At 42.1% G+C, this 20559-nt stretch overlaps 1 protein-coding gene across 1 annotated transcript; it reads left to right on the forward strand.

The window, feature by feature from the left end:
- The first annotated feature begins 480 nt into the window (after positions 1-480).
- On the forward strand, positions 481-13045 carry LOC106585217 (neutrophil cytosol factor 2). The gene is made up of 16 exons (XM_014171181.3): positions 481-3998; positions 4597-4777; positions 4872-4954; positions 5202-5310; positions 6681-6818; positions 7207-7314; positions 7401-7460; positions 7932-7969; positions 8249-8387; positions 9416-9487; positions 9884-9971; positions 10191-10303; positions 11338-11498; positions 11711-11816; positions 12020-12143; positions 12252-13045. The coding sequence occupies exons 2-16, from the start codon at positions 4604-4606 to the stop codon at positions 12395-12397; spliced, it is 1659 nt and encodes a 552-aa protein (XP_014026656.2). The 5' UTR covers positions 481-3998; positions 4597-4603; the 3' UTR covers positions 12398-13045.
- Positions 13046-20559: the final 7514 nt, after the last annotated feature.

Below are 20559 nucleotides of genomic sequence, written 5' to 3' on the forward strand. Positions count from 1 at the left end.
CATCAGTGCTCAGACTGTCCGCAATAGGCTGAGAGAGGCTGGACTGAGGGCTTGTAGGCCTGTTGTAAGGCAGGTCCTCACCAGACATCACCGGCAACAACATCGCCTATGGGCACAAACCCACCTTCGCTGGACCAGACAAGACTGGCAAAAGGTGCTCTTCACTGACGAGTCGCGGTTTTGTCTCACCAGGGGGGATGGTCGGATTTGCGTTTATTGTCGAAGGAATGAGCGTTACACTGGGGCCAGTACTCTGGAGGGGGATCAATTTGGAGGTGGAGGGTCCGTCATGGTCTGGGGCGGTGTGTCACAGCATCATCGGACTGAGCTTGTTGTCACTGCAGGCAGTCTCAACGCTGTGCGTTACAGGGAAGACATCCTCCTCCCTCATGTGGTACCCTTCCTGCAGGTTCATCCTGACATGACCCTCCAGCATGACAATGCCACCAGCCATACTGCTCGTTCTATGCGTGATTTCCTGCAAGACAGGAATGTCTGTGATCTGCCATGGCCAGCGAAGAGCCCGGATCACAATCCCATTGAGCACGTCTGGGACCTGTTGGATCGGAGGGTGAGGGCTAGGGCCATTCCCCCCAGAAATGTCCGGGAACTTGCAGGTGCCTTGGTGAAAGAGTGGGGTAACATCTCACAGCAAGAACTGGCAAATCTGGTGCAGTCCATGAGGAGGAGATGCACTGCAGTACTTCATGCAGCTGGTGGCCACACCAGATACTGACTGTTACTTTTGATTTTGACACCCCCCTTTGTTCAGGGACACATTATTCAATTTCTGTTAGTCACATGTCTGTGGAACTTGTTCAGTTTATGTCTCAGTTGTTGAATCTTGTTATGTTCATACAAATATTTACACATGTTAAGTTTGCTGAAAATAAACGCAGTTGACAGTGAGAGGACGTTTCTTTTTTTGCTGAGTTTATATACACACACAGTGCTGTGAAAAAAAGTTCTCTCTACTTTTGCGTATTTTTTTATACTAAAAGTTTTCAGATTTTCAACCTAAACCTAATTTTTGTTTTTTGTGTGAGCACATAACACAATAACATGCTTATTTCATAAACAAAATGATGCTACACTCAATGCCCCTGTTTGAAAAAGTAATTGCCCCCTTACCCTCATTAACTGGTTGTGCCACCTTTAGCTGCAATGTGTTTGTGAACAGAGCCCCAGGACCAGCTTGCTTAGGGAACTCTTCTCCAGGTTCATCTCTCTGTAGGTGATGGCTTTGTTATGGAAGGTTTGGGAATCGCTTCCTTTTAGGTGGTTGTAGAATTGAACGGCTCTTTTCTGGATTTTGATAATTAGCGGGTATCGGCCTAATTCTGCTCTGCATGCATTATTTTGGTGTTCTACGTTGTACACAGAGGATATTTTTGCAGAATTCTGCATGCAGAGTCTCAATTTGGTGTTTGTCCCATTTTGTGAATTCTTGGTTGGTGAGCGGACCCCAGACCTCACAACCATAAAGGGCAATGGGTTCTATAACTGATTCAAGTATTTTTAGCCAGATCCTAATTGGTATGTTGAATTTTATGTTCCTTTTGATGGCATAGAATGCACTTCTTGCCTTGTCTCTCAGATCGTTCACAGCTTTGTGGAAGTTACCTGTGGCGCTGATGTTTAGGCCAAGGTATGTATAGTTTTTTGTGTGCTCTAGGGCAACGGTGTCTAGATGGAATTTGTATTTGTGGTCCTGGCGACTGGACCTTTTTTGGAACACCATTATTTTGGTCTTACTGAGATTTACTGTCAGGGCCCAGGTCTGGCAGAATCTGTGCAGAATATCTAGGTGCTGCTGTAGGCCCTCCTTGGTTGGTGACAGAAGCACCAGGTCATCAGCAAACAGTAGACATTTGACTTCAGATTCTAGTAGGGTGAGGCCGGGTGCTGCAGACTTTTCTAGTGCCCGCGCCAATTCGTTGATATATATGTTGAATAGGGTGGGACTTAAGCTGCATCCCTGTCTCACCCCACGGCCCTGTGGGAAGAAGTGTGTGTGTTTTTTGCCTATTTTAACCGCACACTTGTTGTTTGTGTACATGGATTTTATAATGTCATATGATTTACCCCCAACACCACTTTCCATAAATGTGTATAGCAGACCCTCATGCCAAGTTGAGTCGAAGGCTTTTTTGAAATCAACAAAGCATGAGAAGACTTTGCCTTTGTTTTGGTTTGTTTGTTTGTCAATTAGGGTGTGCAGGGTGAATACATGGTCTGTTGTACGGTAATTTGGTAAAAAGGCCAATTTGACATTTTCTCAGTACATTGTTTTCATTGAGGAAATGTACGAGTCTGCTGTTAATGATAATGGAGAGGATTTTCCCAAGGTTGCTGTTGACGCATATCCCACGGTAATTATTGGGGTCAAATTTGTCTCCACTTTTGTGGATTGAGGTGATCAGTCCTTGTTTCCAAATATTGGGGAAGATGCCAGAGCTAAGGATGATGTTAAAGAGTTTTAGTATAGCCAATTGGAATTTGTTGTCTGTATATTTGATCATTTCATTCAGAATACCATCAACACCACATGCCTTTTTGGGTTGGAGGGTTTTTATTTTGTCCTGTAGCTCATTCAAGGTAATTGGAGAATTCAGTGGGTTCTGGTAGTCTTTAATAGTTCATTCTAAGATTTGTATTTGATCATGTATATTTTTTTTGCTCTTTGTTATAGAGCCAAAAAGATAGAAGAACTGGTTTACCCATACATCTCCATTTTGGATAAATAATTCTTCATGTTGTTTGTTTAGTGTTTTCCAATTGGGGGTAGACTGAGATTTTCCAGGTCTCTATGTTTTTGGTTGGACAGGTTTCTCAATTTCTTTGCATTCTTCATCAAACCATTTGTCATTGTTGTTCATGTTCTTCAGTTTTGTATTTGAGATTTGATAGGTCAAATATACTGTTAAGATTTTCTACTGCCACCTTCACTATTACAGTGGAACGTTTTATCCAGGATTTGTACCATGTCAGCTTAGGGATTCGAACTTGCAACCTTTCGGTTACTAGCCCAACGCTCTAACCACTAGGCTACCCTGCCGCCCCATCATCATCTGCACATCTATCACTCTAGTATTAATGCTAAATTGTCATTATTTTCACCTCTATGGCCCATTTATTGCCTACCTCCCTACTTTTCTACATTTGCACACACTGTACATAGATTTTTCTATTTTTCTTTTCTTTTGTGTTATTGACTACGTTTGTTTTTGTGTAACTCTGTGTTGTTGTTGTTTTTGTCGCACTGCTTTGCTTTATCTTGGCCAGGTGGCAGTTGTAAATGAGACATTGTTCTCAACTGGCCTACCTGGTTAAATAAAGGTGAAATAAAAAATTTAAAAAAAGCTATGGGCAGAACCTGTTCTTTATCACAACATAGCTTGTAAAGCAGTTAAGCCAACTGGAAAGGTGAGCGCTCAAAGCAAGCCCCTCCTGTAGACAGGTAAAAACGGAATGTAAATGAATGTGTCCTTGTTTCATAATGAGTGTGTTATAAAAAAGTGTGAATCAGCCATGACCTAAGTCAACCTCAGTGGGTGTGTGCCTTCCACTGTAGTCTCGCCCTTTGTGAATCAGTAAAACTTTGTTATTGAAGCTATTGTGTACTTGCTATTGTCACTGTCTCCTGGAGTTTGTCCCAAATGGCACCCTATTCTCTATATAATACATTACTTTTGACTTTTGCCCTATGGACCCTGGTCAAGAGTAGTGCTCTATTTAGGGAATAGGGTTCCATTTGAGAAACAGCCCAGGTGCATTCCATGCCCTGTTTGCTTGCTCCCCTCCCCACCCCGGGGAATGCGACTGACTTCCTTGTAGAGCAGGGTTGTGGCTCACTCACTGCTGTCACCAAAGCATGCAGCTCTCACTACCATCCTGAGGGAGATTCAAGGTGCTCAGGTGGAATACTTTACCAGGAACCTATAACTGACCATAGGATTCTCTTCTTGTTTATGTTTTAAGTGTTGGAGGGAGAACCTGTAAGTAACCATTTTTTTGAATATATTTAACAATGATTTAAATACATATTTAAAGGCAAGATATATTTAAGGAAGTCCTTCTAGCTTGCATGTGGTTGATTATCACATGTGAAAGACTGGCATACTCTTTAAAGGTCACCCAATCAAAATCTCCCTGCTTTTTTTGCTGAGTGTGAGCACAGAGCTGGTTGTTGTTGTTTAATGATGAAGATCAGCTAATTATTTTATTTGTTGTGTTATTTCTCCCCCCCCCCCCCCTTCTTATAGGCTACCACAGCAGTTAGTCCAGTTATTACATTGTAGGCCTACATGAAATGTTGAAAATAGAAATAACTTTCTTAAATTCTCTGAGTAATCTTGTTATTTTCTTCATTACACTCAGACTTGTCTAGGTTATCGGTTAATTAGGCTGTCTGGGTTTTGAAAAACAACAGAGGCGATATAAACTACAATGGCTCTATATCAATCATTTAAAAGTGTGAAAATGGATGTACCAGATTCTCTTTAAAAATGCAGTGTATACAATTCTTCTGCTTCCCACTTGTCCTAACTTTTTTTGTGGTATAACTTGTCCTTTATATTAAACTTCCTATCACAGGAGGAGGATGTTGTACACAGAGTTTTTGCGGTTGTGGGATGAGGCGGTAAAGGCAGTGGATGCCAGAGACTGGCAGGGAGCCCTGTCTAAACTCAACCAGATCACTGAACCTACCTCCCGGACTCTGTTTCTGACCGCCTCTGCTCACCTCGCCTTGGGGCAGCTGGAACCTGCCATCCAGGTAAGTCTGGAGGAGAGTGATTAATCAATATCTGGAGTGTATGGGTGTGCACGTGTGTGTGTGTCATATTTATCTGTCACCCTGTGTTGCCAAGGCTCTAGACCAGACCATAGCAAAGGATGAGCGACTTGCAGTTGGCTTTTTCCAAAGAGCTGGAGCATTCATGATGGCTAGCAGGTAAGTGATCACTGTACAACATTATGGTTCCTCTTCGGTCTACTGATGTTCTGTCTTTTATTAAAGTAAACAACAGGTTGAGTCTGTACAGTTTTTAGACATTGGTTAACCTATGAAGGCAAAATTACTGTTTATTCATTCTTTGGATTACAAGAGACATTTAGCTGATAGCCATTATATCTGACATCTCCTTGCTGCTGTGTGTGTGTGTGTGTGTGTGTGTGTGTGTGTGTGGGTATGTGTGCAGGCTGGAGGAGGCTCTGAATGACTGTATCTCAGCTCAGAAACACATGAGAGGGAACATGGTCATTGATTACAAACAGCTGGGGCTACGCTACAAGCTCTACAGTTGGCAGGTACAACAGACTTACACCATGCTCTTAAAAGCGTACACTTGTATCATACTAACACCGTGATCGTATAGGTGGACTTGTATCATACTAACACCATGATCCTATAGGTGGACTTGTATCATACTAACACCATGATCCTATAGGTGGACTTGTATCATACTAACACCATGATCCTATAGGTGGACTTGTATCATACTAACACCATGATCCTATAGGTGGACTTGTAACTTATAGGTGTAGACTTACACCACAGTCTTATAGGTGTACATATAATTACATACTGTATTAGAATTCTAATATAATAGGATCTCTGTGTAGGTGTAGTTTTTACCTTATATGTGTGCACCATGTACCAGTAGTGGAGTAAAGTATGATTAAACAAGATTCTAAATGGATCTATGACAATCCAAATGTATATAGTATCAGATATAATGGTGTCAGATATTTGAATTAAGTTTGCATCCCAAATGCAACCCTTTTCTCTTTAAAGGGCATCAATTCTGGTCGTGTGACTTGTTATAATAGGGCTCTTGTCAAAAGAAGTGCACTATATAGGAAATAGGGTGCTATTTGGGGTGTACACTGAGAAATTCATGACTGAGAATATCCTCAGTTCCAATATGTCAACACTTTCATTGTGCAGTTCAGAAGCCAGATACACCACCTGGTAGGGATTTTTGACAAAGCCTCAATGAAGGAAGGGGGGAATGTTTCTGAGGTTACACAATATTAAATACCTCTCATAATGAAGATAAGACATATTACACATTCCTACCCCATGTACACCTGTGGCTGTGTTTGTCTCAATCTGGGCAACCGACTATGTGTCTGTCTCAGGCGAAGGCATTCTTGACATAGGAATTGCATAGGAATTTATTTCCCCAAATCTATCAGCTAGAACAAATGTGTTTATTGTTTTTGGTTTATTAACCACATTTGTGAGACCTTTATTGATTCAAGTTGAATTACGTATTGGCTGTAGCACCCAGACAAATCTATATATTTTTGTTAAGAGATGAGGCGTCACCTAAGTTTTCAATTGCAGCATAATTTAGCTCTCTCATGGGCTGTTGTTGAGTATTACGTGTCTGTGTGAGCATATGGAGTGTACAACAAAATCAAATCAAACTTTATTTGTCACATGTGCCGAATACAACAGGTATTACCATGAAATGCTTACTTAAGGGCTTGTTATGTTGTGACAAATAAAGTTTGATTTGATTTTGTTATTATGGCACCCTATTCCTATACTGCATTACTTTTGACCTGTGCACATAGGGCTCTGGTTAAAAAATAGTGCACTAGATAGGGAATCTAGTGCACTATATAAGGAATAAGGTGCCATTTGTGACAGTTTCTCTATGGTTGTCCAGGTCTTGTATAACGCAGCAGCTGCCCACTCTAGACTGGACCAGTTGGACAAAGCCCGGGACATCCTGATCTCAGCCTCCCAGGAGAAAGGAAGAGGGGGGCGAGGAGGGAACATGGAGGTGGCTTTAGACATGATCTCTGTAAGTACACTATCAGAAACATACACGTAAGACATCGGAATCTCCCCACATAGGACCAGAGGTGGTTTCTCACTGATCAAGTCACATGACCAGGAAAAAGTCCTGGCTATATCCCCACATAATCCTTTGACATTGGCATGGTGGTGTCCTGTCCTACATGGCTACATTTCTCTTTGTGCTGAGTTTCTCTCTGTCTGTCTGTCTGTCTGTCTGTCTGTCTGTCTGTCTGTCTGTCTGTCTGTCTGTCTGTCTGTCTGTCTGTCTGTCTGTCTGTCTGTCTGTCTGTCTGTCTGTCTGTCTGTCTGTCTGTCTGTCTGTCTGTCTGTCTGTCTGTCTCTCTGTCTGTCTCTCTGTCTGTCTCTCTGTGTGTGTGTGCGTCCATCCCCAGAGGGGAGAGGTGCTGCCTGTCCTCCTGGTGCCAGAGGGGCAGGTGTTCCGCCCCAGGAAACAGGACATAGAACAGCTGGGAGAGAGAGACTTCCTGGGCAAACCAAAGGTACAGTAAATCCACACCACTCTCTGTGTGTGTGTGTCTCGATTGAATCAGATTTAATCACAGATTGGCCTTTCCTGTGCTTTCAGGTCATTTCCTCTATGATACCCAATGATGACTTTGGTGGATTTGAACCGCTCAGGGTTCAGGTAAGGCTGAATAATGCTGTTAGAATAGCATTGGAATTACACAGAACCTTGTGTGCATCCCAAATGACACACTATTTCAGGGGTCGGCAACAGGTTTTTTTTTATCCCCTCAAATATTTGAAAAAATACAGTTTTGGGTAAAAAATGACTGTACAATTACCAGTAGCGCAGCAGAAATCGACTTTATTTTAGGAAATCTGTTCCCGAGTATTCCCACAAATAAAAAAATGGACATACTGTATGTCTCAATGTAATCAAGGTATGAAATTATTGTTATTTTCAAATACAATCTCTTTTTGGGATTAGTTGTGGTCAATTTGCAATGTACACCTTATTATTATTATTATTTTCTGCCCCCCAAGCCCCACCCAAAGTAGTGCACTATAAAGGGAATAGGGTACCATTTGGGACACAGCCCAAAGCCCATGCCTTCTGCCTCTCCCTCTGACTGTGACTCTGTCCTCTGAACAGAAACCTGGATACTACGAGCCCAAGGTGGATAGAGTGGAGTAAGTTACATTATTCACACTGATATTTCATTATGTTCCCAAATTGAATGTCATTGGAACAGAAAAATGATCAGGGACATCATAGAAAGAGCTCAGAGCTGATATTTGAATCCAAAGAAGATGTTCATTGTTAATATGGTGGATTGAGTGACATGGTGGCCAAAAGTAAAATTGGGTGTGTTTATTTTGGGTTTTTCACTCTCTGCACTACAAGTGAGAAAAGCATGGTAGTGTGCATGTTTACCCTTTACTTCTAATGGTGTATTTGCCTCCCCATAGGGATTCTCGCTACATGCGTCTGCGTACCCCCTACATATCCGGGGGCCCTGGTCAGCTGACTGTGCCAGGGGGAGCCATGGTGTTTGTCTTCAGTGATATGGAAAGAGATGGACTGGCCACGGTCATACACGATGGACAGGTGAAAGACCCCTGTAACTAGTGGCCGCTACTCCATAGTAGAAGCTAACAATGATGCTTGAATTACAAAGCACATAGCAATGCAATACTTCCATATTCCACAGGAGGCGCCGCTGCCCACAAGAGCTGTCTGGCAATTGATAGCCTACTAGCCTATCTATAGCTATATACAGTATTTAACTGGTAGACTATTTATATTACACATTGGAACTTGGACTCCATGCTGTCGGGGCTATCCGTTCCATCACTCGTAGGCTTACCAGTGTTCACAGAATGGAGGTTGCTCTCATGAGCGCCGCTGGGTCTCTGGCAGTCATCAGCTTGGTTTTCTGGGAGAGGAGGAGGAGAAGGAGGGACTATCACTAGAGGAACTGTCACTATTCTTGAGGGGAGGAAGAAGAGGAGGAGCAAGGCCACTGTCATTGCCAGGCCAGGGTAGTGAGGGCTCTGTCGGGACTGGGAGGCTGCTAGTGCTAGCTGCTGCATAACTAGGCCTACTAGCATCCACCTGCGATGGTGTTTCGTAATTCGAGGACAAGGTGGTAGCTTTGCTGATGCTTATCTTCAGTAATTTGGCACAAGATAGATTTTTTACAGCGTTTTTGTGCACCACTTGGTCTATCTTGCCTTTTGTTTATCCATCTTGAACAACGCACTCACTCTCCACCCGAGTCCGACCTGATTCACTTAACTTTTTTGATATTTGATAGCCAATCAGGTGAGAAGGCCGAGGCGGCCGAGAAATAGGCTAATTAGAAGCATGACAACTATATTGTCTGTCTGCCTCACCTACTACCATCTAGACTGGACAACACAAACACTTAGCTTGCTACGTGTGGAAATGAAAAATGTCAAAATTATTTATTAAACATTTACAAATAAATTAGACAATAGGGACTGCGGGGGTTTCCACAACGCCAGTGCACCTCCTCCTTTTATTGTGGCCTGTCTTCTTTCTGTATGATTGTGTATCTATGCCAATATTTGATTACCACTCATCTCTCATTTTGAATTTCTTTCTTCCTTTAGAAAGGACTTGTCCCCATGACACTGCTAGACCCAGTGGATGTCAAGAAATACAAAGGCAGAAGAAATAATAAAGTAAGACTTTTTGTTTCTATTATTTTACAAAGACAATGTCTGTCATAGAGGTGAACTAAATGTGCCACTACATTTAGGAGCAGCTTCATTTACTTCAGAGCTTCAGAGCTTTTTCTTCACTGTACCCCCCCCCGGGACTTAGTGGGGAAAAAGTGATGTGTCAGGGAAAAAGTTGCTGTATCACAATGTACTAAAGTTGCACCTGCTTAACGCTTCTAGATGTAGAGGACAGACAGGCCTGTTGAATTCCCTTGGATTTTAACGATGAGGGAGAAAGGTGTCATAAAAGGAATAGCAATTATTAGCCCAGCCTCTCTGGATAGTTCACTGCTGTAATGGAAAGCACAGAGAGAGATCTGTTACCTTGACTACCCTGTTCTGATGTGTCCTCCACAGAGTATTCCCAGTGGGATCCCCCTCCCACCGGGCCTCAGGCCGCCCACTCGCCCACAGAACCAGCCCGGCCCCATAGCATCTCCTCAGGGTAGGCTCAACTCATTTAACCCCTCTGGCAGAGGACAGGACAAGGGGATGGAGCCAGGCCAGGCCAGCATCCATCTAAACTAAAGCACCTTTTGTTGTTAATTTAATTATAACAGTCGTCATTCTGGCATGCCCACGTACAGTACTACTGGTATAAATTTGATAATTTTGAAAACCTCTTCACTGAGTGTTTTAATGTTGTACTGTAATTCATCTGCAGAGAGCCCAGTTAGACAGGCACCACCACCATCCTATGCCTCTGCCACACACTCACCAAACAGCTCCACCTCGCTACGCAAGTACACATCCACAGTAGACAGCCCCACTGAACTGGTGAGTAAAGGGCCTGACTTAATCAGTGTTTGTATCTGAGTTTGTAACTGTTAATCACCAGCGAAATAATACATTTAAAGATAAAATGAAGATTATGATAATGCGATTTATTCCTCTAAAGGTAGCAGGTGTCCTCAGGTTGTACCGCAGGATATGTACGTATCTCAAAGGGAAACTAGAATGGTTATCAGCGTGATTCAAAGAAGGGTCAAGGTTTCAACGTTTATTTGCACAGGAAACAAGAGGTGTAAAACAGTACAGGGAAATTCTTACCTTGAAAGCTATTTCCCAACAAAGCAGTGATGATGATAATAATAATATAGATAATAACAGAAATATATATATTTTTTCAAACGCACAACAACTACAATGTGAGTTAAAGAAGCATGAGAATGCAAGTATATACAGGTCAGTGCCAGCACCTTATTCAATGTGCAGGTGTACAGGAGTAATCACTTGACACCCACAAACTGTGTTATATTATACTTCCTTCCAGCTGGGTTTACATATACAGTATTCTGATGGAGTTGTGGATAAATAGAAAATCATTTTACGACTCATAAAGCGTTGTAGTGGTGTAATGAGTAGAATGCTGATGATGTGCCCTGATTAAGTCCATAGAATGCCTAGGGGAGGGAGATAAAAAAATGTTATTTTATGACTCAGCATGTCAGTGACCTGAATTTGTTTCATAAGAAGAAATGACCTCTTAAAATCTCCCTGATACCTGTGCCAAAATTTAATGGACTTCTCGTGTGAAGGCTGCTATACTTTCCCATAAGATGCCTGACTGGCTGGCTAGGGGAAAGAGAGGTTTCAGTGAGAGTGTTCTAGACTAGACTAGACTTATCTCCATTTCTGTCCAGGCAAAAACTGCCAATCCAGTTATACAGTCAGGAGATAAAAAAAATTCTGAAAGCTTCCTTATGATCATTCACTCATGTTTGTTTCCTATACAATCATGTAGAAAGTGCTTTTTGTAGAATTTGTTTTGTTTTAGTCCCATGCCATACAATTTACATGTTTTCTCACAGGATCCCACTTTATCCCAGGGAGCAGAGGCTGGGTCTGTGGTGGTAAAGGTGCATTACAGATACACCGTGGCTCTGAGTGTCCCTTTAGGCACACCGTACGATGAACTACAGGAGAGAATTGCACACAAATTGGGGCAGCCAGCCTCACACTTGCGCCTCAGGTAACTGCAGACCTGCCAACCCATTTCTGTCACCTTCAATTTTAACAAGTGCTGCTACCGCACTAAAAATATAACCACTCACCCTCATGTGTGCCCACTTTATCCCCTCCTCTCTCTTCCTCTCCCTCTTTGCCACTCTCTCCCCCTCTCTTCCTTTCTCTCATTCCCTCTCCCCTCCTTCCTCTTCCTCTCCTTCTCTCCTCTCCCCCCAGACACAGGCAGCATGGCTCCCAGGTGCTGAAGCCTCTGGATGGGGAGGAGGGGCTCAGGGCCCTGCTGGAGGTGGCAGAGGCAGGCAGAACCACACTGTGGTGCCAGGTGAGATCCACAGGGCTCAGGAAAAAAGTTTTGCAGTATATAGGGAATAGGGTGCCATTTTGGACAAAGACCTATAGTGTATGCCTCTGGAATAATCAGTAGTACAATATACTGTATGTAGCACAGGGCCATTTTGAATGTAAATTCATCAATGGATTGTGTGGCTAATATACCCGTATGTTCCTCTGCTCTCGCTGTGTCAGACTGAGGACCGCCTGGACAACCGTACCATTCTCTACCAGATGGTGGCACTGTATGACTATGCAGCAGACGGCCCAGAGGACTTGGAGTTCAGTGAGGGAGACTCTATTGACATTCTCAGTGAAGGTAATGAAGCATGAGAAATTATGAAGTCTTGTGCTTTTTAAGTGCACAGTAAGTACGTAACCTCCTGTTCTGACAAATTACTCTATCCCCCCCCCCTCTGTCTACCAGTCAACGAGGAGTGGCTGGAGGGACACTGTGCTGGTTACATTGGCATCTTCCCCAGCTGTTTTGCCTATCGGGAAGAAGAGCTCTCCACAACCAGGGGTGCAACTTTCACTGCGGACGGGGGGGGTCATGTCCCCCCCACATTCTGAAATTGCATCTTTGCAATGTGATACAAAAAGAGGCAATGGTGTGCTTTAGGACCATGCCTCCGAGTGGTCAGGTAGGCTGTTTGGAGTGTTCAGCCAGCTGGATTTAGGACCACTTGGATACCACAGAGCGGGCTGACAGGCTGTCTGAAGGCAAAGCTTCTGGGAGGCTGGCTGGACCGGCACGGGAGAGTTGAGCATAGTTCAGTGTGTATGTTAGCTAGTACTGTAGCTACCACATCTAGGTCAGTTCTAGCGTCTAGCTATCTGTCAGATAGTAATAATAGCCACCTCATATCGCTATCTAACAGCAGTTGTTTGTATGGAAATGTTTTTTAGCCTTTGTTTTGTTCTGTTTCAACAGAAGGAAAGTGAACTTGCCTAGCTTTCGCCAGTTGAAGTACCGTTAAAAAGAGACAGTTGGCCAAAGGTTGGCTAATGTTAGCTATTATTTTAGACTCAATCACACTAGACCTCAATCAAATGATGAAACCATCAGCCAAATGATTGAAAATTGATATTATGATGTTTTTTCAGTGCAATGTGAGTTTTTATTAGGCAGTATGGCAATGTAACTTTATTGATTTGTCAGTTTCCCTAGCTAATTCCCTACTTTTCACACTGACACAGTAATAAACAGCTCTAACATTACAGCCTTCACTGTCATGGTGCACAGAAGAGGGCTGGGTGGGACCGATTCCTTAATCTGCAGCTTTTCATACCGCACTCCACCAGCACCCCGCCCGCTACGCTGGCTTTCTGTCTGACTCCCACCTGCTACTGCAAGAACTTGTCCCAAACCCAACCGCAGTCCCTCAATGTTATTTTAGGCGTATGTGACACAGGTCACTGGCCAGCCATAGTCCCAGAAATGTTGTGCCCTATAGGCAATATCAAATGCGCAAAAATAACTTAAGAAATAGTTTAAATTACCAAAGATTCGGCACATGGCCATAATATTAGGCTATCTGTATTACTGGGCAGTCAGTATGCTAAATGTAGTTTGCAGCCCAAATAAATGCTTCACAGAGTTCAAGAGACACATCTCAACATCAACTGTTCAGAGAAGACTGTGTGAATCAGGCCTTCATGGTCGAATTGCTGCAAAGTAACTACTACTAAAGGACACCAATAATAAGAAGAGACTTGCTTGGGCCAAGAAAGTCTCTCCTACTCTGCTCTCTTCAAACTACATTTAGCATACTGACTGCCCAGTAATACAGATAGCCTAATATTATGGCCATGTGCTGAATCTTTGGTAATTTAAACTATTTCTTAAGTTATTTTTGCGCATTTGATATTGCCTATAGGGCACAACATTTCTGGGACCATGGCTGGCAAGTGACCTGTGTCACATACGCCTAAAATTGAGAAATATGGGTGATCTATTTCTAGGCAATGTAGTAAAGTATTTAGGAAGTACATTTCCTCGGAAAGATAACTGCCCCGTGCTTCTCCGCCCATGCATAGGCTATAGCCTACTCTATTTAATTCAGATCACACGTGCACCTGATCTCACAGGTATGGCTACTGAACTTGAAGCAGCAAGAATTATGACAGCAACACTTCCTACATTTTGCATAGGCCTATAGGATATAGTCTACCATTTACAAAACAGAGACAAATAAATGGATAATCAATACTTATTGAAAATGAAAAGGTTCAACGCTCGCTTAACATAGTAGTCTAACCTATGCGTGTGTTGTGTGCCTTTTCTTTTTTCCTCAATGATGATTTTAAAACAATATTGATTTATTACAAGATTATGAGTATACTGGGCAACTTTCATAGGGTCTGGATGCCTTATATGGAATACAGTACAGGTAAAGGAGTCTATATTGAAAACATGCCCATGTCAGGGGAGATACCTATTTAGGCAATCCCTAACTGCTGGGCTGCTCAGTCCTGACCCTGGGGGTCTGCTGTCCTGTTGCTTTTCACGCTGGCCTTGGCCTAACACACCCAAAACCAATAAATGAATGTTTCACTAAGATCCTAAAGCTGAGTGGGGTGTGTTGAGTTGGGGCATTGCAGGGTGGTGGACCCCTAGGGACAGGACAGGGCGACCCAGCTATAATGTGTGCAAGTAAAAAGAGCTCTACAGTACTATTAGGCCTATGAGATTAATTATATGGAGGTTTTGCAGTTTCTGTGTGTTAATGTATATTTGAGGTGTATGTGGGGGTCGTCGTCCCCCCCCCCCCCCCGGGAATAGACCCCTATAGGTCCTGGTCAAAAGTAATGCACTATTTAGGGGATAGGGTGCCATTTGAGATGCAGGCTATATGCGGAGGACTAGAAGGACCTCAACCAACATGAGATTAGGCAACCCAAAAAATCTAAACGGCATTTGTAAGAAATAGGCGCAGCTCTTGCACACAATCAAAAACGTGATACTGTATTTATCTATTTCGAGTTGGGATCATGACGGCTGTCATTGGCCTTCATCGGAGTCAGTCCTGAGACTATATGTCATCTCTTCATGTGTTTCTGTGGTTATCTGATGGAGGATTACATATTGTGTTTGCTGCCTGCCTGTCAAAGCCACTGACATTTTCCATGAACTCAGAGGGAATAGACAAAGTGGGCTTGTTGCCTTAGCATTTGGTCAAACAGGTACTTATGGAATGTTGTAAAGGCCTTTAAAAGTGGTTCACCTTTTCCACTTACTGTCAACCACCGTGACTGAATATGTATCACTGATATACTGTAATATCGTTGTTACTCCCTCTATGATTAAGTATATATGTTAAACTAAAATGATCTAGTTGTAAGAATGGCGTTAAAGAAAAAAACCTTGTAGCCCTATGGGTCTTTTTTGTAAAAAACGTATTATTGAAATAATGAACTTGCAATAATACCATTCCCTAATTATATTAGGCCTACTTTACCTTAGTGCCCACATTGAACAACAAGTGATATTCTTTTAATAGGGTTGTGGACTGGCAGAAAGATAGAAGCTTGAGTCTGTGTGAATTAAATGTATAAGGGCAGAGGACCTTGTCTGCATCCCAGAGCCCACCTGTTTTGAGCCCCACCTGTTTAGCAAAGAATAAATATACAGTACCAGTTGAACATTTGGACACACCTACTCATTCAAGGGTTTTTTCTTTATTTTTACATTGTAGAATAATACTGATTACATAAAAACTATGAAATAAAACATATGTAATCATGTAGTAACCAAAAAAGTGTTAAACAAATCAATATATATTTTAGATTCTTCAAAAGAACCACCCTTTGCCTTGATGACAGCTTTGCACACTGGCATTCTCTCAACCAGCTTCATGAGGTAGTCAACTGGAATGCATTTCAATTAACAGGTGTGCCTTATTAAATGTTAATTTGTGGAATTTATTTCCTTTAATGCGTTTGAGCCAATCAGTTGTGTTGTGACAAGGTAGGGGTGGTATACAGAAGATAGCCCTATTTGGTAAAAGACCAAGTCCATATTATGGCAAGAACAGCTCAAATAAGCAAAGAGAAATGACAGTCCATCATTACTTTAAGACATGAAGGTCAGTCAATGCGGAAAATTAAGAACTTTGAAAGTACAGTCGCAAAAACCTTCAAGCGCTATGATGAAATTGGCTCTGATGAGGACTGCCACAGGAAAGGAAGACCCAGAGTTACCTCTGCTGCAGAGGATAGGTTCATTAGAGTTAACTGCAGCTCAGATTGCAGCCCAAATAAATGCTTCACAGAGTTCAAGAGACACATCTCAACATCAACTGTTCAGAGAAGACTGTGTGAATCAGGCTGTGTGAATAAAGGACACCAATAATAATAAGAGACTTGCTTGGGCCAAGAAACGAGCAATAGACATTAGACCGGTGGAAATCTGTCCTTTGGTCTGATGAGTCCAAATTTGAGATTTTTGGTTCAACCGTCGTGTCTTTGTGAGACGCAGAGTAGGTGAACGGATGATCTCCTCACGTGTGGTTCCCACCATGAAGCATGGAGGAGGACACACTTACTACCACTAAGACACATTTACCAGCATGGCTACCACAGCATTCTGTAGCGATACACAGTGGCGGTTCTAGACCATTTCAACTGGGGGGGCCAAGCTGGGGCCAGTTGTACTGTTAGAGTGGCCAGTTACATTAGACGTTATTGTTGTCATATCATTTTCTAAACTGCATTGCAGGCATTAGCAGGCAAAAGACCATGTTCATAATCATCATCATCGTTGCCACTGTCTAATAACGGATGTAAAAAAAGAACGATAGCAAAAATTTGTTATGTAAAAATGATTTCATACTCCACATTTAGGGGGGCCACAAGGGGGTCCAAAATTGTTGTCACAGGGGCACTGGCCCCCCCCTGCCCCCCCAGAACCGCTAGTGGCGATACACCATCCCATCTGGTTTGCGCTTAGTGGGGCTATCAATTGTTTTTCAACAGGACAATGACCCAAGAGGCCTCCAGGCTGTGTAAGGGCTATTTGACCAAGAAGGAGAGTGATGGAGTGCTGCATCAAATCAAATTGTATTGGTCACACGTGATTAGCAGATGTTATTGCGGGTGAAGCTAAATGCTTGTGCTTCTAGCTCCGACAGTGCAGTAATATCTAACAAGTAATATCTAAAAAATTACACAACAGATACCCAATACACAAAAATCTAAGTAGGAATGAATTAAGACTATATACATATGGACGAGCGATGTCAGAGCGGAACGGACTAAGATACAGTAGAATAGTATAGAAAACCAGTATACAGTATACATATGAGATGAGTAATGCAAGATATGTAAACATTATTAAGTGACTAAGATACCGTAGAATAGTATAGAACACAGTATATACATTTACATTTACATTTAAGTCATTTAGCAGACGCTCTTATCCAGAGCGACTTACAAATTGATACATATGAGATGAGTAATACCAGATACATAAACATTATTAAAGTGACTAGTCTTCCATTCCTTAAAGTGGGCAATGATTCCTAGTCTATGCCTACAGGCAGCAGCCTCTAATGTGCTAGTGATGGCTGTTTTACAGTCTGATGTTCTTGAGATAGAAGCTGTTTTTCAGTCTCTCGGTCCCAGCTTTGTTGCACCTGTACTGACCTCACCTTCTGGATAATAGCGGGGTGAACAGGCAGTGGCTCGGGTGGTTGATGTCCTTGATGATCTTTTTGGCCTTCCTGTGACGTAGGTGTCCTGGAGTAGGGCTGGGCGATATGGCCAAAATATTATATCACGGTATTTAAAAAAAATTGGACGGTATGACGGTATTTGACGGTATTTTTAGTTTTTGAATAATAAAGGTTTTACGTTTGCTTTATGAGTAGTGAGTGATCCTAGGGTGGCAACATATACATTCTAAGTGATTTCAATTAGTCTTTCTCCATTCTGATTGTTTTATACTGTTCAATTCAACTTCAACCAAAACAAATCTCAGCCCTTTTATCATTTCTGCATTTCCTGCACTCAATTGCAGTGGTGGGAAAAGTACCCAATTGTCATACTTGAGTAAAAGTAAAGATACGTTACTAGAAAATGACTCAAGTAAAAGTGAAAGTCACCCAGTAAAATACTACTTGAATAAACATCTAAAAGTATTTGGTTTTAAATATACTTAAGTATCAAAAGTAAATGTAATTGATAAAATGTACTTAGCGTAATTTCCGGACTATTGAGCGCACCTGAATATAAGCCGCACCCACTGAATTAAAAAACAATATATATATTTTGAACATAAATAAGCCGCACATGGCTATAAGCCGCAGGTGTCTACCGGTACATTGAAACAAATGAACTTTACACAGGCTTTAACGAAACACGGCTTGTAACAAAAATAAATAAGCTTTAAAAAATTAGCAGTATGCTTTAGTTGTCTTTTTGCACTGAGTCAATTCCTCACGCTGCTGTTTCCAACGTCTTATCATCGACTCATTAAGACCAAGCTCCCGTGCAGCAGCTCTATTTCCTTTTCCAACAGCCAGATCAATCGCCTTCAACTTTAAAGCTGCATCATATGCATTTCTCCGTGTCTTTGCCATGAGGGTGACAAAATGACTACCGTAATCAGAATGATGGGAAGTTTGAGAGCGCTCGATTTAATCTAAACAGTAAACAAAAAAGTTGTTTGACCTTAACCCGTTCGGCAATTTCATTGGTCTAATGAAAGCTTCATGCCGCCAAAAAACAGCACGTCACAGAATGTGTTTTTTGTAGAAAAAAAATTTGAAAGCGGGAAAAATCCATATATTAGCTGCATCATTGTTTAAGCCGCGAGGTTCAAAGCATGGGAAAAAAGTTGCGGCTTATAGTCCGGAAATTACGGTAAGTATCAAAAGTAAAAGTATAAATAATTTCAAATTCCTTATATTAAGCAAACCAGATGGCACCATTTTCTTAAAAAAAAAATGTATTCATGGATAACCAGGGGCACACTCCAACACTCAGACATAATTTACAAACAAAGCATTTGTGTTTAGTGAGTCCTCCAGATCAGAGGCAGTAGATGACCAGGAATGTTCTCTTGACAAGTGTGTGAATAGGAGCATTTTCCTGTTCTGCTAAGCATTCAAAATGTAACGAGTACTTTTAGGTGTCAGGAAAAATGTATGGAGTAAAAAGTACAGTATTTTCCTTAGGAATGTAGTGAAGTAAAAGTTGTCAAAAATGAAAATAGTAGAGTACAGATACCAAAAAAACTAAAGTAGTACTTGAAAGTATTTTTACTAAAGTATTTCCACACTGCCATGTAGGGCTGCACGATATGGGCAAATATTCTAGGACTTATTTTTAACCAAATGTTGCAATTGCGATTTGACTTGCGAAATCCATGTTAGAATCATGGAAATAGAATGACTATTCTAATTCTATAGTTAGAATATAGTAGTGGGCACTTTGAATAGTGTAGTTTGAGATGACAATAAATTAAAATGGCAGGGGGGAGTTATTGTGACATGATAGGAACTGAAGTGTTGATAAATGTTTCCTAGGGGACCCTATAGACCCCTCTAGGGACACATTTCAAAAATATTGACTAGCGACAAATCTAGCGACTTTTTCTGGTGTTATTGGATACTGACGTGAAAGCACGTATCGTTCTTATTCTTCTTAACGAGCAGCGGGTGCTGCCGTGGGCCCCACCCCCGTCCCAAAGCACTCACAGGTGGTTCAGTCCTCACGCAGCAGTCCCTCCCAGCTGCAGTCAGAGCAGGAGATGGTCACCCCTCCGCGTCCAGACTGAAAATGAATCGCACATGCGGGAAGCCGCCGCTGGCTGATGTAAAATATTCTTTGTCTAAAATAAATCACTGCACAAAAATAAATCACTGCATTTGACTCACACATTTCAGTCACTTACTCACCTTGTCCACTGTGTGTGTGCCTCTCTGTGACATAAGCTAAACATCTAGCTCGCTAGCTCATTATGTCTCAGTCTAAACTGTACACTCAAAAATACAGAAAGGAGTGGGAATCAAACTCTGAATTGAAAGGCTGGTTGAAGCCTTTTATTGGAGATGATACACGGGCATACTGCCTGTATTGTAAGGCTGATTTCTACGCCAAATTTAGTGATGTAAAAAAACACATGACAACTCAAAAACATACTCAGGCCTTATAACAGTTCCACCCAAAACAAGCTGCCATTTATGGTTAAAAAAAATGTCTCTGCAAAAAAGGCTGAGGCCTCCATGGCATTAGCTATCGCTGAACACTGTTCCATGCTGGCATGTGATCACATTGGAGAAGCATGTAGAGCTGCTTTCTCAGACTCCACTGCTGCTACCCACTTCAAAGTGCACATAAATGATTAATGGTGTTCTAGCACCATACTTTCTGAAAATGTTGGTCGCAGATGTGGGTGACCAGCCTTTCAGCCTCCTCCTCGGTGAGTCCACGGATGTAAGTGTTTCTAAGTACCTGGGGGTTGTGATAAGGTACTTTAGTGACACCAAGCAGACAGTTGTATCAACATTTCTGGGGCTTGTTGAGTTGGAGGGAGGAGATGCCAAATCTATAGCCCGTGCTGTTGTGGCTTTCCTCGAGAAGTGTTGTCTTAAAAAAGAGAAACTCCCGGGGATAGGGACTGACAATGCCTCTGTTATGATGGGGATTAACAATGGTGTCCATAAAGTGCTGAAGGAGGAGTATGGCCTCAAATATCTGGTTCTTATTCACTGTGTGTGCCACTCTCTGCA

Source organism: Salmo salar, chromosome 24 (assembly GCF_965601325.2).
Source record: "Salmo salar chromosome 24, fSalSal1, whole genome shotgun sequence".
In the NCBI taxonomy this organism is placed as follows: Eukaryota; Metazoa; Chordata; class Actinopteri; order Salmoniformes; family Salmonidae; genus Salmo; species Salmo salar.